Here is a 26092-nt window from a genome sequence, read left to right as displayed (position 1 = left end):
GACTCGTCATCTTTTTATGGCAGAACATAGGGCCCATATCACATTGAGTTGGCACCCAAAATGGTTTACGTTTAAGGTCCAAGAAATGTTCCCATGAGACCCTAATATTAGATTGAATGACGTTTCAGTAATGAAAATGTATTTATTTATATTGGGTCATGGAAGAGAATATCAGGCCTTTAAATAACACATTGGAACCTTGAAACCATTAATTACACTGAGACTTGTGAGCCAGCAAGCATCATTTGATATATACAATGGTGTCTAAAATTCTGAGTCCACTAATGGAAATGCTTCTATTTTGTATTTTTTTTTTATTATTATTATTTTGATACAGAAACCCTAAGATGCCATGCAATATTAATGTCTGTCTTGTTTTCTTCTAATCACATCATCATAATTCTCATGATCTCAACACTCAAGTGTACATAGCTTACTATTCTCTCGTCAGCCACAAACCATGATATATGTTTGGGGTCTGTAAGATATTTTTACGTTTTTGTTTTTGAAAAGTATCTAATGCTCACCAATAAGTCTCTTATGCTTATTTGACCAAAAATACAGTAAAAATGGTAATGTTATGAATTTTTGTTTTACAATTTAAAGTCACTGTTTTCTATTTGAATATATCTTAAAATGCTATTTATTCCTGTGATGGCAAAGCTGAATTTTCAGCATCAATACTCCAGTCTTCAGTCACATGATCCTTCAGAAATCTTTCTGATATGCTGATTTGGTGCAGAAAGAAATTTTTCTTATTATTATCATTATCAATGTTGAAAACAGTGTTTCTTAATATTTAAATATAAATGTCTTTACTGTCACTTCAACTGAATGCATCCTTGCTGAAAAAAGAAAAAATCTTTAAAAAAAAAAAAAAAAAAAAACAGTAGTAAAGCATGGCCTCTTAGGGTTTCTGTATTTTGAAGAAAATCAAATAATTGTTTCCACTCTAATTGTTTGTTCTGTCCACAGTGCTGAAGGGTATAAAACCATCCACCATTTGTGTACCACTCCTGCCAGTCAAGTCCTGCCTGTTGAGCTCCAGCTTGCTTCTAGAATCTGTCACACTCAAAACCTGATCACTGCAACAGCACAGTTTAACCAGCAGATGGCAGCACTTGGACATAAATCTGTACATTCTGATATACAGAGGTATAATCTGCACGGCTCTTGATATTTCTTTTAGAGTGATTCTTATTAAAGCTCATTGATTATAAATTCAGGTCACCATGTAGGTTCTGACTCTTTTGAGCGGTCTACCTGTGTGAGTCACTCTAAATATATATTTCCATTTCTAATATGATATTTTCAGATGTGATGACACATCATTAATGCTGTAATACTCATTGTAGGCTGGTGTGTGAAGGTGTTTCTGTTGATTCTACTGGGGTTTCAGCACAGACAGACTGTGTTTCCCACATTCCTAAACAGACGTCAGATACTCTGGAGGACTGGCAGAGAATAGCAGAGTATTACGTGGAGAGACCAAGGATTATGATGTGTGGACATGCTGTAAGAAAGATCTATTGTTTTATGACTCACAGTCGGTGACGTTCATCAAAGTGACTAATGCGTGACACTGACTACTAGATCTGTTTAAAACCAAGGCTCTGTTTTTAAGGAAGTGCATGCAAAACAGAGGCTGTGATTTATGATAAGATATTCATGGTATTTAGCACATTATCAAATATGTAATAAATGTTTAGTTAAAACTGACTTTTTAAGTCTTCAACCTTCCATGGATGGCTTATATATAAAACTATAATACAGTTTTAAACAGTTGTTTATGTTCTTTTAAACATATTAGAACATATTCAAATCAAATTCTACCCAATTTGTCCCTGGGTACTGGAAATTTTCTGTCACTAGATGGCATTAGACACACATTAATTTTCCCAATCGAATTAATTGAACAAATGAATTAAAGATTTTCGTATTTTTTATTGTTCAAGCTCTAATTTGTCCTGGTTTATTAAATGTAGACTGTTGCATAAATTTCACATTAGTCCCTTTGATTATCACTTGAATTATTTGATTTTAAACAGCCCCTTTCAACATCCAATTATTGTATTTATTTTTTTCTCATAGGCAACACTGTGTCCCAGTGAGCTCAGAATGTTCTGGAACCCAGCACCTCCTAAATTCATCTGTGCCCCCTGTGTTATGAAAGACACACTTTTCCCCAAATACCAGGTACAGCAGCACCACTAACAGATGTACCTGTGCTTTCTTCTCAGTGCGCTTGGACTTTTAGCGGCACTTTTTTTCTGAGAAATCACTGCATGCCTCCCCCCATCGGCTTCCTGCATTTACACTGTAGACTTCTGTATTCAGAGAAGACCCCAGAGCAGCTCTGTCTGTACACTAAAACGGATACATGCTTTCTCTCTATTATCTTTAATTTGTATACAGTTATCTTGTAATTGCATAATATAAGAGTAATGGGCTAAAGCACTTGAGTCTTGTCAAGAGTTTAAGTAAAATTATGAGCACAACTTGCATAGTAATGCCTGTAATTCACATGAAATGTAGCTATTAATATTATCTCAAAGATATTTCCTTTGAGCTTGCTCATGCTGGGAATATTAAATTCCTTATGTTACCTTCTGATCTGGAAAAATACTAGCATAAAAGTGAATTCCAATGTGATACAATTTTATGCCATAAAGTCAGTGCTGTAGCCCCCATTTTCTTATTACATTTTGTGTCCTCAGATAACTCAGCCAGACCTGTGCAAAGAGAATCTGTTGAATCTGATGGACGAGGACAATGTGGTCGAGTCTGTTAGCCATGTGATGAATGCAGAACAGGTTACTTCTAAGGTCTGTTTATTTAATTTACCTTAAATTACTTAGTCCAAGGTATGTCTTATTCCTGTATTTTACAATACTTATATTTGTGATAAAACAACATATCCATGAAACTCTTCATAAACATGTTATTCTGAAAAAAAAAAAAATATATATATAAAATGGTTAGTTCCTGTCCTTGATTCTGATTGGTCAATAGCTGTGTTTTATTCAAGGTAAAACATGGCTATGACCGCTTCACCCAACGGTTCTGTGTATCACTACACAACACCCTTAGCAACCACTCTTAGCAACGTAAACTGTATGTTCTCAATTGATATTGTTCATTGAAGCTTACTGTATTATGTAGAAGAGTATTGTGAGAAAGAGATTGAGTGAGTGAGTTTATTACCTACATTCAGATTTAGCATTTTCCTTCAGGCCAGTCCTATGTTCATAATAAAAAAAAAATCTGTTTAAATGTCCGACGTATCTTATCCTTTTAACAGTTAAGCGGTTTTCCTGCTAGTCGCTAGTCAAAGCCTTTGTCAGTTGTGTCTTGTTCCTACTGACTGACTCACTCATAAAGACAGTCTTTGCTGCCATCTAATGGCATAATAATGTAACTTCTGTTGCCGTTCACGGTCAGGGACTTCTTTTTCCAGCGGAAGGAAGGCTTTTAGTAAGAGTTTACTTCATGAAAGTTGCATTGTTACATATTTTTGGCTTTAATATTTGTATTGTGTGGTAAGCATTTTATAAAAGCAATAAGGTACTCGAGGCTAGTGCTGTATCATGAATAAGTCACGATACAGCACAGCCTCTTGTACCTTATTTGTACCTTATATATGTGTATGTGTGTATATATATATATATATATATATATATATATATATATATACACACACACACTACCAGTCAAAAGTTTGGAAACATTACTATTTTTAATGTTTTTGAACGAAGTCTCTTATGCAAAGCTGAATTTTCAGCATCATTACTCCAGTCTTCAGTGTCACATGATCCTTCAGAAATCATTCTAATATGATGATTTATTATCAATGTTGGAAACAGTTGTGCTGCTTAATATTATTTTGTAACCTGTGATACTTTTTCAGGATTCTTTGATGAATAAAAAGTTAAAAAATATCAGCATTTATTTAGAATAGAATTTTTTTTGAAAGAAATTAATACTTTTATTCAGCACAGATGTGTTAAATTGATTAAAAGTGATAGTAAAGATTTATATTGTTAGAAAAGATTTATATTTTGAATAAATGCTGTTCTTTTTAACCTTTTATTCATCAATGAATCCTGAAAAAAGTATCACAGGTTCCAAAAAAATATTAAGCAACACAACTGTTTTCAAAATTGAGTTCAAGTATCAAATCAGCATATTTGAATGATTTCTGAAGGATCATGTGACACTAAAGACTGGAGTAATGCTGAAAATTCAGCTTTGCATCACAGAAATAAATTAGATTTTAAAGTATATTAAAATAGAAAACCGTCATTTTAAATTGTAATAATATTTCACAATATTATTGTTTTTTCTGTATTTATTATGAAATAAATTCAGTTTTAATGAGCATATGAGACTTCGTTCAAAAACATTAAAAATAGTAATAGTAACTTTTGACTGGTAGTGTGTGTATATATATATATATACACAGTGGGTACGGAAAGTATTCAGACCCCCTTACATTTTTCACTCTTTGTTATATTGCAGCCATTTGCTAAAATCATTTAAGTTAATTTTTTTTCCCTCATTAATGTACACACAGCACCCCATATTGACAGAAAAACACAGAATTGTTGACATTTTTGCAGATTTATTAAAAAAGAAAAACTGAAATATCACATGGTGATTCAGACCCTTTGCTGTGACACTCATATATTTAACTCAGGTGCTGTCCATTTCTTCTGATCATCCTTGAGATGGTTCTACACCTTCATTTGAGTCCAGCTGTGTTTGATTATACTGATTGGACTTGATTAGGAAAGCCACACACCTGTCTATATAAGACCTTACAGCTCACAGTGCATGTCAGAGCAAATGAGAATCATGAGGTCAAAGGAACTGCCTGAAGAGCTCAGAGACAGAATTGTGGCAAGGCACAGATCTGGCCAAGGTAACAAAAAAATTTCTGCTGCACTTAAGGTTCCTAAGAGCACAGTGGCCTCCATAATCCTTAAATGGAAGACGTTTGGGACGACCAGAACCCTTCCTAGAGCTGGCTGTCCGGCCAAACTGAGCTATCGGGGGAGAAGAGCCTTGGTGAGAGAGGTAAAGAAGAACCCAAAGATCACTGTGGCTGAGCTCCAGAGATGCAGTCGGGAGATGGGAGAAAGTTGTAGAAAGTCAACCATCACTGCAGCCCTCCACCAGTCGGGGCTTTATGGCAGAGTGGCCCGACGGAAGCCTCTCCTCAGTGCAAGACACATGAAAGCCCGCATGGAGGACTCCAAGATGGTGAGAAATAAGATTCTCTGGTCTGATGAGACCAAGATAGAACTTTTTGGCCTTAATTCTAAGCCGTATGTGTGGAGAAAACCAGGCACTGCTCATCACCTGTCCAATACAGTCCCAACAGTGAAGCATGGTGGTGGCAGCATCATGCTGTCGGGGTGTTTTTCAGCTGCAGGGACAGGACGACTGGTTGCAATCGAGGGAAAGATGAATGCGGCCAAGTACAGGGATATCCTGGACGAAAACCTTCTCCAGAGTGCTCAGGACCTCAGACTGGGCCAAAGGTTTACCTTCCAACAAGACAATGACCCTAAGCACACAGCTAAAATAACGAAGGAGTGGCTTCACAACAACTCCGTGACTGTTCTTGAATGGCCCAGCCAGAGCCCTGACTTAAACCCAATTGAGCATCTCTGGAGAGACCTAAAAATGGCTGTCCACCAACGTTTACCATCCAACCTGACAGAACTGGAGAGGATCTGCAAGGAGGAATGGCAGAGGATCCCCAAATCCAGGTGTGAAAAACTTGTTGCATCTTTCCCAAAAAGACTCATGGCTGTATTAGATCAAAAGGGTGCTTCTACTAAATACTGAGCAAAGGGTCTGAATACTTAGGACCATGTGATATTTCAGTTTTTCTTTTTTAATAAATCTGCAAAATGACAACAATTCTGTGTTTTTCTGTCAATATGGGGTGCTGTGTGTACATTAATGAGGAAAAAAAAATGAACTTAAATGATTTTAGCAAATGGCTGCAATATAACAAAGAGTAAAAAATTTAAGGGGGTCTGAATACTTTCCGTACCCACTGTATATATATATATATGTGTGTGTGTGTGTGTGTGTGTATATATGTATATATATATGTATATATATGTCACAGACATGCCAGGCTCCAGCACCCACCAATCACAACGCACACCTTCCCCTGAGTACTAATCACCGCCACCTGCATCTCATCAGCACACTCATCACCAGCACTATTTAAGACACTCACACATTCAGTCACATTGTCCGGTCTCGTTCGCATCAAGGAACTTACCTCTATGCTTACCTCAAGGACTCCCATTGCTACTTACCTGTCTCCTGTGTCTCCGTGCTACCTCGTGTGCTCCAAGTCTGTGTGTGAGCGTCATCCGCCAGCATTGTCTCCAGTCTGCTACCGCTACCAACCTGCAAACCACAAAAGGACAGTATTATCACCCATTCATTCATCATTCACCTCTACAACCACAATCTACTCACCTGTTGTCACTGTTACCTCTGCTTGTGTCCAATAAACCACCTTTACTGTTATCTTCTGCCTCCGACTGGTACATATTGTAACAGAAGACCAGACCATATCAGCGGGACACAAGCATGAGTCACTCCGATCCATTCCAGGACTTAGTGGATGCATTTCGCCGCACTCTCCTCGTTCCACCACCACCGCCAACGCCAGCACCAGCACCAGCCATCACTTCCACATCCACCTGCCACTTCTTCCTCACCGCCAGTTTCCGCCATTCCCATGGCCAAACCGGCACCCTACTCTGGTTCGGCGGAGGATTGCAACGGATTCCTCCTGCAATGCTCCCTGACCCTGGAGATGCAACCGCACTTATTCCCCACGGAATATTCCAAGGTAGCATTTTTAATTTCACATTTATCAGGCAAAGCTCTCCAGTGGGCCGATTCCATTTGGTCCCAAAACAACCCTGTGATCCAGACATATACCGGCTTCGTTGAACACTTCAAGGAAGTGTTTGGAAAACCCTCATGGGACTCTTCCATTGGTGAGAAACTCTATAATCTGAAACAAGGGAAAATGTCTGTTAACGAATATGCTCTTCACTTCAGAACCCTCGCTGCCAGAAGCGGATGGAATGAACAAGCGCTACTAACTTCTTATCGCCAGGGATTGGATCCTCACATGCGGTTGCATCTCGCTGCATACGAGGATACCATCGGCCTAGAACGATTCATCCAGCTGTCAATCCGTTTCGCCACTCATATGCAGTCGTGTCTCGAAGAGCACCAGGGTCAGTCGCAGCTCAACACCTTCCTCTGCCGGCCAGACTCCGTCAGCACTCCAGAACCAGCCACCGAACCCATGCAAGTGCAGTCTACGCGTCTAACACCCGCTGAACGGCAGAGAAGGCTGACCCAGAACCTCTGTTTATATTGTGGTTCTCCTGGGCATGTAATCTCCGCGTGCCCAACACGTCCTCCACGCCCCATGGTGAGTGCCATCATTCCTGCTCCCCAGACAATGAAACCACTCACCACTACTGTAACACTTGCTGCTGATGATGTTTCCATTCCAGTATCTGCACTCCTCGATTCTGGGTCAGCCGGAAACTTCATCTCTGGCGCCATCTGCCGTCAGCTCGGCCTCAAGACCAAGACCACGCCGTCAACCTACCAGATCCACTCAATAACTGGCAAACCTGTGAGTAGAAGACATGTCAGTCGAAGTATTGGACCACTGCTACTTCAAGTTGGACTACTTCATGTCGAGAACATTCATCTGCTGGTTCTGGAGGGTTCCACCGCTGACGTGATACTAGGGCGCCCGTGGTTGGAGCAGCACAACCCCATCCTCTCTTGGAAGACGGGAGAAGTCCTGAAGTGGGGCGACACCTGTTTTCCCAACTGTTTCTCTGCACTGCCAGTTCCACGATCTCCAAGTTCCAAGTCTCTCCCTGTCTGCGCCACTTCCATTGAAAGCCCCCTCGAGAAACGCTCCGTGGACATTCCAGCATGTTACGCCCCCTTCAGCGACGTTTTCTGCCCCAAGAGAGCCTCCAAGCTGCCTCCACACTGGCCATGGGATTGTGTCATCGACCTGCTTCCGGGTGCGTCAGTGCCATCCGGATACGCGAGGGGGACAAGAGGAAGACCGCCTTCGTCACGCCCACCGGCCACTACGAATACCTGCTCATGCCTTACGGCCTGGTCAACGCCCCCTCTGTATTCCAGGACTTCATCCATGAGGTGCTCCGGGAGTTCCTCCACAAGTTTGTACTGGTCTACATCGACGACATCTTGATCTACTCCTGGAGCATGGCCGACCATCGCCGTCACGTTGCGGAGGTCCTGCAACGCCTAAGAGAATTCCAGCTCTTCCTCAAAGCCGAGAATATTTCCTTCCACCAATCCTCAGTGCAGTTCCTTGGCTATAACATCGATCACAGTGGCATCCGGATGGACGAGGGGAAGGTGGCATCTATTAAGAACTGGCCCACACCCACCAAAGTGAAGGAACTCCAACGTTTCCTCGGTTTCGCCAATTTCTACAGACGCTTCATTCAGAACTACAGCTCCATCACCAACCCACTCACAAGCCTCCTCCGCAATAAACCCAAGTCTCTGTCCTGGACTCCAGCTGCCACAGAAGCATTCGACATCCTGAAGAAGGCCTTCACCACCGCTCCTCTCCTTGTCCATCCTGACCCAGACAAACCCTTCATTGTGGAGGTGGACGCCTCCACCACAGGAGTAGGAGCGGTGCTCTCACAGCAGCAGGGGAATCCGAGCCGCCTCCATCCATGTGCCTTCTTCTCCCGCAAGCTCAACCCGGCAGAAGTTAACTATGATATCGGCAACCGAGAACTTCTTGCTGTCAAGTTGGCCCTCGAGGAGTGGAGACATTGGTTGGAGGGAGCCAGACACCAGTTCATGGTACTAACTGACCATAAAAATCTGGAGTACCTCCGAGCTGCTAAAAGACTCAACCCCAGACAGGCCCGTTGGGCACTGTTCTTCATATGCTTTAACTTCACCATATCCTACCGACCTGGCTCCAGAAACATCAAAGCTGATGCATTATCAAGACTTCATGCTCCAGAAGAAAACACCGAAAACCTGAACCCATTCTCCCTGAGCAAATTATTGTCAGCCCTATCACCTGGTCCACTGAGACCCTTCCCTCCTCCAATGACTCCACCAACACTCCGCCGGGTTGCCCACCGGGCTTGCAGTATATCACCATGTAGCAAGGTTCAGGATTCAGGAAGGAAGAGGACAGGGTCGGCTTGACTACTGACTGCTTTTATTTGCACTAATTCTCCAAATACAAAACAAAAGGGGTGCAGACAGGCACAAAGCGGTCATAAATCATTCACAATTCTCTCACAAAGACATCTCCAGCGGGGCAGCAGTCAGTAGTCCGTCTCTCTCTCCCCCACTCCTGTTTCTCCTGGTGTTATATACTCTCTCCACACCAATTACTGAAACAAGAGACAGGTGTTCGTCATTTGCATTTAACCCACTCACTCACCGTTCGTCTCCTGACTCTCTCTCCCGCTGCCGACTCCGCTGAACCACGCCCCCCCTTGCCACACACCAGGACATGGCGCACTCCACTGATTCACTCTGCCCACTCTTCACTCGGCACTGGCCACCCGGGGGTCAATGAAACCCTCTCGCTGCTGAAGGAGCGCTTCTGGTGGCCCAACATGGCAGCCGATGTCAGAAGGTATGTGCAGGGATGCAAGGAATGCGCCATCTCGAAGAGCCCACGCCATCTACTATCCGGCAAGCTTCTTCCTCTGCCCGTTCCTAATCGACCCTGGTCACACCTAGGAGTTGATTTCGTCACTGACCTCCCAGCCTCCAATGGATGTGCCTGCATACTTGTTGTGGTGGACAGGTTCTCTAAATCCTGTCGTCTCATCCCTCTGAAAGGACTCCCCACTGCCATGGAAGCTGCTGAAATCATGTTTAACCATGTGTTCCGATACTACGGTATCCCCGAAGACATCGTGTCTGATAGAGGACCGCAGTTCATCTCCCGAGTGTGGAAGGCTTTCCTCTTGCTCCTAGGTGTGACCGTCAGCCTCTCGTTGGGATACCATCCACAGTCGAACGGGCAGACGGAACGGAAGATCCAAGAGATTGGTCGCTTCCTCCGTACCTTCTGTCATGGCCACCAGGACTCTTGGAACCAGTACCTGGGTTGGGCCGAGTACGCGCAGAACTCCCTTCGCCAACCGACCACCGGACTTACACCCTTCCAGTGCGTACTCGGTTACCAACCCCCACTGTTCCCCTGGACCGGGGAACCATCGGATGTACCATCTGTGGACTACTGGTTCCGAGAGAGTGAGAGGGTCTGGGACTCAGCCCATCACCAGCTGCAACGTGCTCTCCGTAGTCGCAGGATGACAGCAGACCTTCGCCGATCCGAAGCTCCTGCATACCAACCGGGACAGAAGGTCTGGCTGTCCACCAGGGACATCCGTCTGCGCCTACCATGCCGTAAGCTGAGTCCCAGATTCATTGGCCCATTCACCATTTTAGAGCAGGTCAACCCGGTCACCTACAAGCTCCAGTTACCACCTGAGTATCGCATTCACCCCACATTCCATGTGTCACTTCTGAAACCTCACCACCCTTCTGTTCCTCTCTCCACAGAGCCTGGTGTGACCGAAGGCCGAACCCCTCCTTCCACTCATACTGGACGACGGAGCTGCATACAAGGTGCGAGAGATCTTGGACTCCCGATGCTGTGGTGGTCAGCTCGAGTATCTCGTGGACTGGGAGGGTTACGGTGCTGAGGAACGTTCCTGGATTCCACGTAACGACATTCTCAATCCCAGTCTGCTAGACACCTTCCACGCTGCTCATCCCAACAGACCTGCCCCTCGTGGAAGAGGAAGACCACCACGACGTCGGGGTCCTCGGCCCTCAGGAGCGGGCCGTGGAGGGGGGGGTACTGTCACAGACACGCCAGGCTCCAGCACCCACCAATCACAACGCACACCTTCCCCTGAGTACTAATCACCACCACTTGCATCTCATCAGCACACTTATCACCAGCACTATTTAAGACACTCACACATTCAGTCACATTGTCCGGTCTCGTTCGCATCAAGGAACTTACCTCTATACTTACCTCAAGGACTCCCATTGCTACTTACCTGTCTCCTGTGTCTCCGTGCTACCTCGTGTGCTCCAAGTCTGTGTGTGAGTGTCATCCGCCAGCATTGTCTCCAGTCTGCTACCGCTACCAACCTGCAAACCACAAAAGGACAGTATTATCACCCATTCATTCATCATTCACCTCTACAACCACAATCTACTCACCTGTTGTCACTGTTACCTCTGCTTGTGTCCAATAAACCACCTTTACTGTTATCTTCTGCCTCCGACTGGTACATATTGTAACAAAATATATATATATATATACACACACACACACACACACATAAACAGAGAGAGAAGAGAAAGAGAGATATCTACAGTAAAAACAGTAATATTGTTAAAGAATATTGTAATGCATGCATAATATTTAGCGTCTGCATACATCATTTTTATACAAGAATTAGAAAAATATTTAAATTACTTTTTGATGTAGTATAGAAGGTCACACTGCATAACACTGCTGTCTGCTTGAAATGTCAATGCTTTATATTTATCGTCTTACATACTAGAAAGGAAGAAAACAAGATAAGAAAGAAATTTACTTTGCATTCATGTCACTTACTCCAGTGAGTTCTCAAGAGAGTTTTATGAATAAAATTGTGTTCGACATTCTCTAAAAAATTTGGCCTTGTCCCTAGGAAAATGTCTCGCCTATAAAGTGTAAGTCTGTGGCAGACTTCAGAACAACAGCCTCACCAACTTCCTCTGGGTTCATCTCAACAGAACAGGTAAAAACATTTTCCAGTTCTGTTGTTGGAGAGTTATTTCATGAATTCCTAGTGCTTTTTATTGGTTAGCCTGGTCTATTTTAATGTAAAGTTAGAGTCTCAGTAATATAACAACAATACTCTTTTCTGTTCCTTTGGATATGGCATTTTATTTAGAAATTTTGATATATTTTTCCAAGACACTGTTTGAGAAATAATAAAAATTTTAACAACCAATGCCTTAGTGTTCACCTTTTCAAATCATTCCTACACTTCTGCTTTTTCGAACTAATGCAAATTTCAGTTTCTGCTTCTAACAGAACCTTTTTAAATTTTTGTTCTGTGTGTATATTATATAAAGTACCTAAAACAATTCAATCGTTTAACTGGATACAAGCAGCTCTGCAGCATTTTAACAGAAACCAGTGTAACCAGAATTTCACCTCTTGTAATATCCTGTCTACCCTAGGGGTTTCAGACCAGACGGCCCCGTTCTGCCCCGCACTTAACCTCAGATCTTGAGTCCTGTCTTCAGCTGCAGTCTGACTTCACCAGCCTTTCCCAGGAGCTGGAGCATGTGTGGTGGCAGTGGCCGCAGAACACAATCTGTGCAGCTCTGGCTGGAGAATTCCCATCCAATGCCAAACAGGCAAAGCCCCAGGAGGATCACACAGAGCCCAACTCATCAGAGCAGCCCCACCAGATCCCAGAAGTCCACAGGAGGAACCCACACAAAGGCAAAAAGAGGGCAAGGGTGTCCTGTTCCAAACGCATGGTCATGAAGAGAGGAAAGACACACAGTTCTGTCAAGATGGCCTACGTTTGGAAAAAACTGAGAGAGCCACCACAGACACTAACAAGGTTTTGTTATTTTTGTTATCAAAGCATATTTTTAAATGAATAGAATTCCGAAACAAGACCAAAACATGAAATTGCATGTAAATCAATGATAAAATAGTCTTTCACAGCATTTTGTGATGCATTGCATCTTGTATCTCATAAATATTCTAGAAGGAACAGTTTTGTACATCATCTTTCTTGACCTTTTTAAGTCTGTTGTGTTGTTTGCATTAATAATGTGTTTATCTTCTTTTATTTTCTAAAAGGAGCGAGTCTCTGTGTCAGTTACCATGGGAGTCCAAAACTTCTAAAGGGCAAGTTTCACCCTTCCTCTGCCTCAGTCTGCCTATGCTCCTAGATTTCGAGAGCTTTGCCAGAGATCATGGTGGAATACGTGACACCACATCACCCAGAGAGTGGGTCAGAGACATATGGGGCACCTGGCTCGACGAGGTCTTTCCTCCTCTGGAAAATGTCCAGAGTACAGGCTCTCTCCCTGCTGGTCTGGAGGAGAACCGGCTTTCACAAGATAAGATCCAGGATCTGGACAAAGTGGATGTGTCTGAAGTTTTGGATGAAGGTCTGACTATTGCTAATTTGAAGCTTGAAGTGGCCAAGCTGACCCAAACTTTGACTGAACGTGGAAACCACGGTGCATTTGACCTGTGTCGACGTGGCGCACTTTACATCAAACTTGGTTATCTCAACCAGGCCCTTGAAGATCTCAATGCTGTAAGACTTTTTTTTTTTTTTTTTTGCCTTTTATTAGTAATACATGCTAAGGTAAACATCACTAATACTGTTGCTCATAAGATTTTATTCAGTGTTTGTTCATTATGGTTCATTTCAGAAATCATTAACCAAACTAGAACAGAACATTCTACAAATGCAACCTGATTTTCTGCTTAGTTTATTGTGTACTAATGATCGATCTGTTGTTTTTCTGTTTTTAAAGGCCATCTCCCTGGAGCCCCATTTACTGGATGCCTACTGGCACAGACACAGCATCTACCTGCAGAGAAATGACCCCGATAGAGCTCTGGACGATCTAAACGTCATCGTTAAGAACAACAAGAATCATGCAGGTGTGTGCATGAGTCCACTTTCATTAACAGACAGCAGGAGAGACAAGATACTGATGCAATACTCGAGAATGCTGTCTGACCTCTGTATTAGGCAAAACAGAGCCTGTACGGATAAAGGGCATGCATCAAAACAAGATTGTCCTTGCTTTTTTTTAAATAAAAATATTTGATGTGCTAATATAGACGTAATCCATCGTGCCAAGCTTCCTCCCCTGTTCGTACAGACCCTTTATTGAAAGTAAGTTGCAAAGGTCCTTCAGAACAGGGTTATTATTGTTAACTGAAAGCTGAAATAAAATATAAATATTAGATGGAAAATGTCAATTAAAAGCGAATTAGAAATGCTGGCTTGGCAGCTGAAATAACTTGAAGCATTAAAATTACTAAATGTAAATAAATAAAAACTGAAATAAAACTAAAACTGAAATCTAAATAGTATTATTAAAAAAAGACAAACTCAAAAAATGACAGAAAATGTAACTAAAATTAAAACAGAAATCATAAAAATAAAAACTAATTCAGAATATTAATACAATAATAGCAATAATATTAATTATAATAATATAAATAATACTAAAATACAGATTCAGATTTTGTCATGATTATGATATGATCCATGAGGACATTAACATATGACTGTCCAAGTTATAATGTGGCTACGTTCACATTGTCAGGTTTTGGAATTCACAACCGCATTTACTTACAGGTGAGTCTTGAAAAGCCCTGTTAACACAGCAACTTACAGTAGCGTCTCGAATACTGTCTGTGAACATGCAACGGGATTCAAGTCTGTATTCTCTTACCAGTAACCATAACGACAATGACCAAAGATCAAAGATGGTGACGTCCATGAAACTTCATTTTTGTGAGTTAGGTTATAGAATGCAGTTGTCACTTCCATAAATAACTAAACTGTATGTGAACATAACCGTATTAAGGACTCAAATACAGGACTGACAATCGTATTCTGCTGCTGTGTGAACATGGCCTATAAATGAGCATTATAATATAAATATATATTTGGCAGCCTGGCCCTGCAGCAAAAGCCTACAATCAGTCAACCTGTTTAATAGTAAAGGTCAGAAAGGGGATGTAAAATGGCCATGTAAAAGTAAATTATTATATTTGTGGTGCACAAAACTTTCTTCAGAACAAAGTGTAGAAGTTAATGACTGATGCCAATTGTGTTCCAGACGCCTTCATGTCTAGAGCAGAAATCTACAAACAAAGAGGGGAAACTGCACTGGCTGCATTCAGCTACACCCAAGCTATCAAAGTCAAGCCAGATGATGCAGAGATCTACTTTAAAAGGGCAAAGATGTATGAGAAGATGGGCGAGATATTCCTGGCCATGGAGGACTACATCAAAGTGAGCCCTATGAAACAATATAAATAGATTTTAATTTCCAGAACGAAAAATCAGTGCTTGCAAGGTGATAATGATAGACCAATCACAATTAAGTATGCAAATATCACTGACATAATTTACTTCCAGGAAGATTTTGAATATTAATCAAAGGGATCATCTAATGAGGAATTACATTTTCCTTGATCTTTAGAGATAAAAGAGTTTATTTATGAAAATATGCTGTAACTTTCAGAAGTCAAAACTTAGCCTTAAAAACAACAATGAATCTGAGTTATATCAGTTTTTTTTTTTTATGTTTTATTAATTAATTTTTTTATTTGTTATGCTTTTTATTTTCTGACCTGTAAAGCACTTTGTGCTGCATTTTATACAGTATTTGAAAGGTACTTTACAAATTAAATTGATCAAATAATAACTATTATTATTATCATTATTATTATTAACATGTACACTACCAGTCAAAAGTTTGGAAACTTTACTATTTTTAATGTTTTTGAACGAAGTCTCATATGCTCATTAAGGCTGCATTTATTTCATAATAAATACAGAAAAAACAATAATATTCTGAAATATTAATACAATTTAAAATTATGGTTTTCTATTTTAATATACTTTAAAATCTAATTTATTTCTGTGATGCAAAGCTGAATTTTCAGCATCATTACTCCAGTCTTCAGTGTCACATGATCCTTCAGCAATCATTCTAATATGCTGATTTGATACTCAGTTATTATCAATATTGAAAACAGTTGTGTTGCTTAATATTTTTTTGGAACCTGTGATACTTTTTTCAGGATTCATTGATGAATAAAAGTTTAAAAAGAACAGCATTTATTCAAAATATAAATCTTTTCTAACAATATAAATCTTTACTATCACTTTTTATCAATTTAACACATCCGTGCTGAATAAAAGTATTAATTTCTTTTAAAAAAAAAAGAAAGAAAAAAAAATTACTGAGCCCAAACTTTTGAACGGTAGTGTATATTGTTACAAAAGATTTCTATTTTAAATAAATGCTGATATTTTTTAACTTTTTATTCATCAAAGAATCCTGAAAAAGCATCACAGATTCTAAAATAATATTAAGCAGCACAACTGTTTCCAACATTGATAATAAATCAGCAGATTACAATGATTTCTGAAGGATCATGTGACACTGAAGGCTGGAGTAATGATGCTGACAATTCAGCTTTGCATCACAGAAATAAATTATATTTTAAAGTATATTAAAATAGAAAACTCTAATTTTAAATTGTAATAATATTTTTACAATATTATTGTTTTTTCTGTATTTATTATGAAATAATTGCAGCCTTAATGAGCATATGAGACTTCCTTCAAAAACATTAAAAATAGTAATGTTTCCAAACTTTTGACTGGTAGTGTATTATCATATCAAGCATCAGAAGAAATACCGCTAAGAGTTAATGTTGAACAGTTGTTCCTGGCTGTGTGTATAGCACCTTGCAGTCGGATATTGCCAGTTTATGCAGCACAAATTTCAGCATGAATTGTTTTGTGAACCTGACAGAAAGTGATACATGCTTCGCAAAAAGGCTGTTTTTGAAGGATGGGAGAGTAAAGAATCATCCTGTGCAAGTGAACTGCAGAGTGCAGCTTCTCATTTCACATGTGAAGGGGATGTTTCTTAAAAGCACAGCAGCAAAAATAAGCTGCTTAATGGTCCGTTTAATTCTGGGGTTCAGAGAGAAGGTGGGAAATGGTTTTGAAAAAAACTAAACTGACTTATTTTTGGCTAAAAAAAAAAAGCATTTGCTCATTATTTGTGTTTCAGGCACTGTAAGAAGGCTTTCTTAATTATTGTATGCACATTTTAAGGGCTATAATTGTCTTGTTTTAGTTTTGGTGTAGAATTAGTCAGTTTTACAGTCAGCAGGTGCATCGTGCACTTCAAATATAAATAAGAAAATATTTAAAATAAAGATTTGTTTGAATTCGCAAATGAGTGCTGATAATGTTGGTTATAGAAAATAGCTGCATAATTATTGCCTCAATGATTGCAGTATACATGGCACATGTAAGATTTCAAAATAAATCCTTTTTGACCACCAGACCTTTACCATCGACTCAACAAGGACAGATGCAATGATGGCCCATGGAATACAGCACTTCAACAGCTCCAAATGGATGGTGGCCCTGGAAGACTTCACCTTACTACTAAAGCAAGAACCTGGGAATGCTATAGCAAGGTCAATATTATTATGAGGATTATATATCTCATTCAGTATGCTCAAAGTGTAAGTTCACCAATTTTAAACCCACTTTGTATTTTTTATAGTGTTGGTAGGACATGTAAAAGAACAATGTTTACTCTTCCTCCATGTTACCTTGACCAAGAAATTGCAGATCCAGGGCTTTTGTGAAAACTACAGATTGTACTTCAGCATTTTTGTATCCCATGTACAGTTGGATCGACAGAGGGCTATTAAACAAACACTTACTGTTAAGAGAAGGATTTTTTACTGAAAATTGTATCATGCTTTGTCTTCTCTTTAAACAGCATTATGGTAAAAATGGAACACTATGGCAACAGCCTTCTTACTTGTATGTGACAGCGTTTTGCTTCTGGAGGTTGGGCAGAAGGTGCTCCCCGTTCCTCTTCTTCCATATTAACTGATGGAATGGCCCCTCCGTTTGGCGTAAAACATTGTATTCGTAGTCATCCAGTTTTGAAATGGAGACTACAAACACTAAAGGGCTTTTCACACTTGTAATAGTTAACCCTGGATCATTCTAAACCCCGGGTAAATGGAATCCATCTTGCTTCACATTTCACACTGCTCATAATTTACCTGGGGTTACCAATTAATCCTGGATATTCACTCTGTGCATTCCTAAACCCTGGATTAACATTCTTATTTGCATATTTGCGGTGTCAGTGTCATTGATTGGATAAACGCAGCACGCGACCTGTTTGCATAGCTCTAGCATTGCGCATCCTCATATTGCTGACTGTACTATCGAGTTTATACTGAATGGACATTTCGGACTATAAAGGTAAGAATGAAATGGTCTCTTCTTCAGTCAAATTGTCGCGTTTTCTGTCAGCATTTGACATTTTTCCTCTCAAACGCTGAATTTACTCTTTATATACAATGAGTGGTGTTTCCGTGACTGTCCAAAGCAGGCAAACATGAGTACACGATTGGTTGTCTGTTGCTAAGCATCTAGCTGTAACATTCTAACACTGCATCGTTTCACAATGTACAAGTTTGGCACTGTAATGCGGAGTTAACACCACAAAAGCAGTGCTAACCCTGCTCCGGAGCAAGGTTTCATAACCCCAGGTAAAAAGCGGTGCTAACCCCACTTCTGAATTACAAGAGTGAAACGTTCCTTTACCCAGGGTTAAAAGCAGTTGTTTAGAATGACGATAACCCGGGGTTAAGCGCAGTGTGAAAAGCCCTAAATGTTTTTCAGATTGTCTGTCGTGGTATTCTCTTATGATTCTTTGCAGCCTTTATCCACTGCCTACAATGCACTGCATCCTTCACTGAAAACCAAAAGTAACTCACTCCCACTAAACGTTAACTCTTTTTAAATTCTTGCACCGGGGAATCAACACCATTGTGACTAAAAGTTTGCTAAGAAGTGTTTCGTATTCAAGCAAGGTGGTATTTGACTCTGGTCAAGACTGGGAGAGGCCTTGGATAGCAACATGCCCAGTGCATTATGGGTGTTTTCCTACCTATTTGGAAAATAGAAAGATAACAGTCCTTTTTCTCTGTTTTCTCTAGTCAGGTAGCGCCGATTTCATTTAATTTTTTTTTTTTTTTTTTTTTTTGGCCTTTCTACTTCATGGGCAGCCAAGTTTAATTAAAAATCCATTTTGCCAGTGGTAAATTACCCCTTTAATGTTTTCCACTAAAAATAATTAGCCACATTACATCTATGTTGATTTGTAAATCCAATTATATTTTTTCACTCAATGCAGAACATACAGAGGAAGGATCTATTCCAAGCTGGGTCAGTTTGAGAAGTCTATTGCGGACTTTTCTCTGGCTGTGCACTGGGATCCCAGTGATTGGTTGGCGTTTTACCACAGAGGCTGTCTGCTGAGGGAGATAATGCCTGAGATGGCCTTAAAGGATCTCAGCACATCTGGTAATGCACTTGCTTGAAATAACACATGAAAATCCTGTTTTTTTACATGTATTTAATCTATATCTTTAAATGAAACCGTTTTGCACACAATTAAACATGATCAGTGGGGCCATTCTTTTAACATCTCATCACAGACAGCTGCATTTGTTGAATCAGGTAGTATGAGGATGTTAATATCACTACTCAGCCAGCAGAAAAAATGAGAGCCATCCAGTCTTATCTTATATGATTTTGGCAACTGTAAGCTGCTGCTTTGATCTCTGAAGCTTGCAGGAATATATTCTCAGTATTGTCTCCTGCAAACTGAACAGCTTCATCAGTAAAGTGTTTCACACTGCCCACCTAAACACCATGGTGCAGTGTAACAGGAGCGTAGGCATGACTAGAGTTTTGGCACCGAGCCTACTTTTGTGACACATAACATGCAGAAAATACTCTGCAGAAAAAGCACTTTAAGCCAATTTATCAACACAATCTTTTGCAGTATATGAAGCAATATAAAATATTTGAGCAAACCAGTCATCCATTGTCTGGCTTGATGCAAGTTCCACATGTTGACAAACTAGCAGCACTTTGAATTCCATTCCATGTGGATTAATGACCATTTTAATGTAAATGTAAATTTAATGTAATGTTGATCAAGCTTGTAATAAATTTCAGTGTAAAACTCCAGAACTATTTTATATTTTATTGCAGTTATTAAAAGAAATACTCAAAGTAGCAATCATAAAACACTTTTTTTTTTGTGTGTGTATAGAGCCGTGCAGCACTCAGTTCAGCACTATAAAATACTGTATTACAATAACTACACTGCAATTTATTGGCAGACACTTTGAAAGATAATGAATGTGGTACTTTTGAGATCCTCAGAGGCCATATGCCTCCAGATATATATGCCAGAACTTTACGCTGAGAAGTCAAAAAAAAAGCCAGATCATCTCATTAGCCATGTTTTATCTGTATTATGTATGTGTGTCATAGTTCTGATCAATGACAGCGCAGAAAACCTGAGTGCGTTCCTGCACCGCGGTCTGGTCTACATGGCGCTCCGGGACTGGCGACAGGCTATGGCTGACTTTGAAGTTGTGATCAAACTTGACAGGTGATGTGATGTCCCAGCCTCCTCCACTCTGTGACGAAAAGACCTTCAATTTCTTTTGTTGAATGAGTGCACCAAAGGCAGACCATAGTTGAGGATAAGTTTACTGAAGCTTGAAACTCTTTGAAACTCTCTTTTCAAAAGATTTTTTCTTTGTAAAATGTGACAGTTTCTGAGCAGCCATGAGTTAAGCTAAAATCAATGAAATTGTATCCGAGTCATCATCTCTCCTCTCTGTGTGCACCTCTCTAACATCACAACAGAACTGCGGCTGTTGCCCATGTCAGTTTGGGACTGATCTGCATGCTGAAGATGGACCGAAATTATGAGGCCATCAAAAGATTCAGTAATGCATTGAAAGCAGACCCTACCCATGTAAAAGCCTATGTATGCCGGGCCAGAGCCTATTACAACGTAAGGGGATGTTGAATCATTTGAAGTGCCACATAAATAAGATGAAGAAATGTTTTATCATTGTATTCATTTTAAAATAAAAAAGCATCACTGTTACTATTGTGTATAGTTGTGGTTATAACCCTAGTAATTTTGTAAACTAGTGAACTTGTATTTTTCCACAGGTGAAAAATCTGAGTAGAGCAGTGAAGGATTTGACTCAAGCCATACATATGAAGCCAGATGCTTATGATCTGCACATCATGAGGTTATTTGGACATACAACTGTTTGGAAAATTTTGGAAATATTTTATTAACTCTAAGTTCTTGAGTTTGCTGCTTGGTTCTTAGAGATTAAAAACCTAATATGCTTCCTCTCTGGGTCTTAATTAATCTAATGCAAGGATATAAAGGATAGAAATACAATTTGTTCAATAGGCCGTAGTGTTAATTGATAATGTCTTTTCAAAAAAATTAAAAAAAGGAAACCATAGGCTGTGGAAATTAGACATGAAAACCTTAACCTACTTAATGGAACGCATTTCTGTCCCTCAAAACCTTGTTTCCTTTTGTGTCAATTTAAAAATTTAACATTGACTTGGTCCATGGCAACAGGCCCTTATTGCTTTTAACTGGTAAATATATGGGTAACGCTTTATTTTACAGTGTCTTTGTTACACGTTACATGGACTTACAGTAATAAGAATAAATCATACATAATTAAAAGCAACTAACTCTAAACCAAACCCTATTCCTAACCCTAACCCTATAGTAAGCACATGTTGTTAATTAATATTTGTCAGTGCTTAATTGGGTAACACTTTACTTCAATGATACACTTTAGACATTCTATTAACTATAAGTAACTTTGTGACTACATGCCAACTTACTCTCAGTATTAGTTATAGAGTATTAGTAGACTGTCTGCTTAATATCTGCTTCAACAATACATCAACTTATTCTGCTAACACCTAACCCTAACCTAACAGTCTACTACAGTCTATTAATACTCTTAATGAGAGTTAGTTGACATGTAGTTGCAAAGTTACTTTTAATTAGTAGAATGTCTAAAGTGGACCATCGAAATAAAGTGTACCCCTTAATTGTATAATTACACTGTAATAAAGTGTAGCCAATGTCTGATATAGAGAAAAGATGTTTACTCTTTTCTGTCCTTTTTAGAGGAAAGTACTTGTATGAAATGAATCAGTTTGACCTGGCTACCCTCTGCATAAGGTATGCAGCGGAAATGAAAACAGGTAATGATGATCTTATGTTAATTTTACTCTATAGCAAATTGCAAGCATACTTTCAGTTCCTGAAATATCTCAGCTCTTATCTCTGCCTATCGTTTAATGAGCATCATTAAATCTTGTTAGGCCACCTGGCTCAACTGAGGGTGAAGTGAACCTTGCAGGGAAATGTGGTTTATGTTGCCATAACAACAACTAGACCAAGCTGTAAACCTCTCCTCCTTTCCGTCACAGCTCTGGGTTTATCGCTGGTCCAGCAAGCTGCCATCCATTCGTTCCTGGGGAATGATGCCAGTGCCACTGTCTGTCTCAAGGAAGTGGTCGATACATGCCCTTCTCTTCCACACCTCATTCTTTTAGGGAGGACGCTGATGAGGGAACACAGGTTCACAGTGAGTCAGAGACCTGTGCAGGGTGTATCTCAGTCATGCTCTGTCTGAAAGAACTAAGCAAGCAAAACATCAAACAAACTTCTCCAAAGACACCATCACTCAAGTGATTATTAGTAATAATTTATACAGCAGTTTTAGAAGTACACTAAAGAAATAAACTAGAGGCTGTGCATTACAGTTATTTTTAAAGTTAAATGCAATACCGTTCAAACTTTTGGAGTCAGTTCAAATTTTTTATGTTTTTGAAAGAAATCTCTTATACTCACCCAGGCTGCATATAGAAAATACTTAGAAATACTGTAAAACAGTCATTTTGTGAAATACCATTACAATTTAAAATAGCTGATTTATTCCTGTGATGGGAAACTGAATTCAGCATCATTACTCCAGTCCTTCTGAAATTATTTTAATATGCTGAATTGCTGCTTAAGAAATATTTCTTCTTATTATCAATGTTGAAACCAGTTGTGCTGCTTAATATTTTTGTGGAAACTGATCTTTTTTTTTTTCATGATACCTTGATGAATAGAAAGTTTAAAAGAACAGCATTCCCTATTTATCAGTCACTTCGACATTGTGTCGATGTGATGACACTAGGGGTCATTGCGAGAACGTGACCGTGGGGACGTTGTGGTCACGACTTTCTTTCTTATATAGGGAGAAAGTCACCTCAGTTGCTCCTTGTCCCAATCCTTCTGCCACTGTGCACAAGGCTGTGGCAGCATGCACTGAAGGTGATCCGGGGATGACAATGGAAGCATTCCCGTCGGGTGATCCCCACATGCCTCCCATTCCTCGGCACGCTTGTTCCGCCTGGTCAGGTTTCCGGATGAGTTTGAAGGCTCACCTGAGTGTGAGTTTAAAGGATTAGTCCACTTTCAAATAAAAATTTCTTGATAATTTACTCACCCCTATGTCATCCAAGATGTCCATGTCCGTCTTTCTTCAGTCGAAAAGAAATTAAGGTTTTTAATGAAAACATTACAGGATTATTCTCCTTATAGTGGACTTCAATTTGCCCCAAACAGTTGAAGGTCAAAATTACAGTTTCAGTGCTGCTTCAAAGGGCTTTAAATGATACCAGACGAGGAATAAGGGTCTTATCTAGTGAAACGATCGCTCATTTTCTAAATAAATAAAAAATTATATACGTTTTAACCATAGACGCTCGTCTTGAACTAGCTCTCTTCTCCTCTATTAGAATTCCGGCAGTGTAGACACTTTTTATTTGAAAGTGGACTAATCCTTTAATTTCTTATTCGGGGCTTGAGAGGATGATGAGTTATCAATCACAGCATTGGAGGGCGGGCTTATGCCTTGTGATTCTGAAGACACGGCTGGGCCCCCGCCATCTGGTGTGGTCGCCCAGTTTGAGGCTGATGCGAAGTTGGCAGCCATGTTTGGCCAGGACACCGCGGGCATCGGACTTGAGTGGATCCCTCCACCCTGCCTTGAATGCTTGCGGTTGAATGATTGGTTCCTGGGCTTGGAGTGCGGTTGACAGCCAAGTTCCGCCTCAGTGCCTTTCTTCCTAGAAGTGCATAAGGCGTTGAAGGCACAACATGGTCACGGTGGCGTATATAAACTGTCAACCGTCAAATTTGCTCCCCTGTGCAAATATGCATTTCCCTCAGTGAGCCTGATTACACAGATACTGTGCAAGGTCAGGGAGGATGGAGAACAAGTCTTACTTGTTGCGCTGTACTGGCCTCTCAGAGCTCATGCTCCTTATAAAAGCCATTTGGTTTTTATTTACATTTTTTATTGCGTTTTGATGCAATTTCTTTGGCATTCCAGCCACAGGACATGCCATGCCCCCCAGGAGTGTGAACAAACTCCACCAGGAGTGTTGCATCCTCCTAGGCATTAGCAAACGGCGCCTTCTAGCAGACATCTGTAGAGCAGCAGGCTAGGCTACACCCAACACCTTTGCAATGTTTTACAACCTCTGGGTTGAGCCAGTTTCGTCCTGTGTGTTGGGTATGAACAGGTAAACTACAGGCAGCTGGCTGGGTATATCGCTTGCACAAAGTGCCTTTCCCCTCCTTGAGGTAATAATGTGCACTTACTGGTTCATGTGAGTTACCCGCTCTCTAAACCCTGGACACCCTTCTAGCCTTCAGCACTTATTAATAGCCAAAGTTGGCGGAGGAGTTCGCTACCAGACCCAGTACTCCCAGTATGCCCCTTTTCAGGTGAGTCCCTGTCCCTGGGCTAAGTGCTTCATATGTGCTGATTGCCTGATGATAATCCCATATGATGTATTCTCCACTGTTCAGTTTTCCTGTTGGTAAACCCTGTGTCTTCCCCTAGACAGAACCTTGCTCCACAAGTCACTATGCTGCTTACATGGGGCACTGGGAGGGTTACGACGTAGCGAGTGCACTTGTTACCAGACACATAGTAGCTTGCCAACATCTGCACCGCCAAACCTTGTAAAACAGTTCAGTCAGTTGTGGCATTTTCCATAGGGGACCCCTAGTCTCATCAGATCGACACAACGTCAAAGTGACTGACATATGGTCTTGATTACTAATCTCAGTTCCCTGATGGATGGAACAAGACATTGTGTCCCTCCTGCCACAATGCTGAACTACCTGCTGAAATGGCCAGGAGACTGTCTCTGCTCCTCAGCAGAAACCTGAATGAGTGGATGCACACCTTTTATACCTATATGCCTGGGGGAGTGGCATTTGCAAATTCCACTCACCAGTTTTCACTGGCATTTTCTGAAGTATCAGAGGTGTAGAGCATCAACACAACGTCTCGTTCCCTCCATCAGGGAATGGAGGTTACAAATGGTAACCAAGACGTTTTTTTTGTTGTTGTTTTTTTTGTTTTTACAATACAAAATATATTTTTTGAGATTATAAATGTCTTTACGGTCACTTTTGATCAATTTACTGCATCCTTGCTGAGTAAAAGTTTTAGTTTCTTTAAAAAAAAGTCCCCAAAGTTTTTAACTGTAGTGTACATTTAGATTGCATAGATTAGATTATATACTGTACATTTTATTTTATGAAAAAATGTGTATTTTAAAAAAAAATCACAAACAATTTGTTTTTTTTAATGTTGTCTCTAGCCTGGCTGTTTGCTGTATACAGTTGCCAAGAAATATTGCTATTTTATTGCTTTATAGCAACTTGTCATATTTGAGAATTAAAAAGAAATGCAGTGTGTGTGCATTGGTTATTTCATCTTTTGTCTTGCTGAACTATTTTAATATTGAATGTGTAACCTCATTATTCCTGTAGCTTAAACACTTGAGCATGGCAATGCCAGGGTCATCAGTTCAATTCTATTGGAATGCATGAAATTATAAAATGTATACCTTAAATGCAATGCAAGTCGCTTGCATAAGAATGTTTGCTATATGCATACAGTAAATGTAAATGCAAAAGTCAGTATTATCTTTCAGCATAACTTCCATTACCTCTGATAAAGTATCTTTTTGTCTGTTAGTAGGCAGTATTGTAATCTATCAATGCTGCAAGTTTTCTATGGTTTATATTGTGTCATACACAGGAAGCAGTAGAGAGTTTCAGAAAGGCCCTTTCACTTCTGGATACCAATAAAACTAAACTCAAAACTGCACAAGAGGCTGCGGAGGTCTTCTATCTTATCGGTGTATGCTACATGACACAAATGCTTTTGTTACAG

The 26092-nt window shown here is 40.2% G+C and overlaps 1 protein-coding gene across 2 annotated transcripts in view; it reads left to right on the top strand.

Moving 5' to 3' along the window:
* Nucleotides 1-26092, top strand: part of ttc6 (tetratricopeptide repeat domain 6) — a 46258-nt gene that overhangs the window by 6558 nt on the left and 13608 nt on the right. Inside the window, exons 4-20 of one of the 2 annotated variants that reach the window (XM_051869026.1) lie at nt 976-1155; nt 1356-1515; nt 2092-2196; nt 2718-2825; nt 11805-11894; nt 12343-12734; nt 12980-13445; nt 13669-13798; nt 14992-15167; nt 17244-17380; nt 19126-19295; nt 20277-20397; nt 20658-20808; nt 20973-21055; nt 21970-22046; nt 22275-22432; nt 25958-26092. In XM_051869026.1, coding sequence (XP_051724986.1) covers nt 976-1155; nt 1356-1515; nt 2092-2196; nt 2718-2825; nt 11805-11894; nt 12343-12734; nt 12980-13445; nt 13669-13798; nt 14992-15167; nt 17244-17380; nt 19126-19295; nt 20277-20397; nt 20658-20808; nt 20973-21055; nt 21970-22046; nt 22275-22432; nt 25958-26092 — 2839 coding nt within the window. Of the gene's footprint in view, nt 1-439; nt 1156-1355; nt 1516-2091; nt 2197-2717; nt 2826-11804; nt 11895-12342; nt 12735-12979; nt 13446-13668; nt 13799-14991; nt 15168-17243; nt 17381-19125; nt 19296-20276; nt 20398-20657; nt 20809-20972; nt 21056-21969; nt 22047-22274; nt 22433-25957 lie in introns of those variants that run through there. The other variant, XM_051869027.1, reaches the window with a different exon arrangement.

Source organism: Ctenopharyngodon idella, chromosome 17 (assembly GCF_019924925.1).
Source record: "Ctenopharyngodon idella isolate HZGC_01 chromosome 17, HZGC01, whole genome shotgun sequence".
Classification (NCBI taxonomy): Eukaryota; Metazoa; Chordata; class Actinopteri; order Cypriniformes; family Xenocyprididae; genus Ctenopharyngodon; species Ctenopharyngodon idella.
The sequence above is the reverse complement of the archived record's forward strand: the minus strand, read 5'-3'. Positions and strand labels throughout refer to the sequence as shown.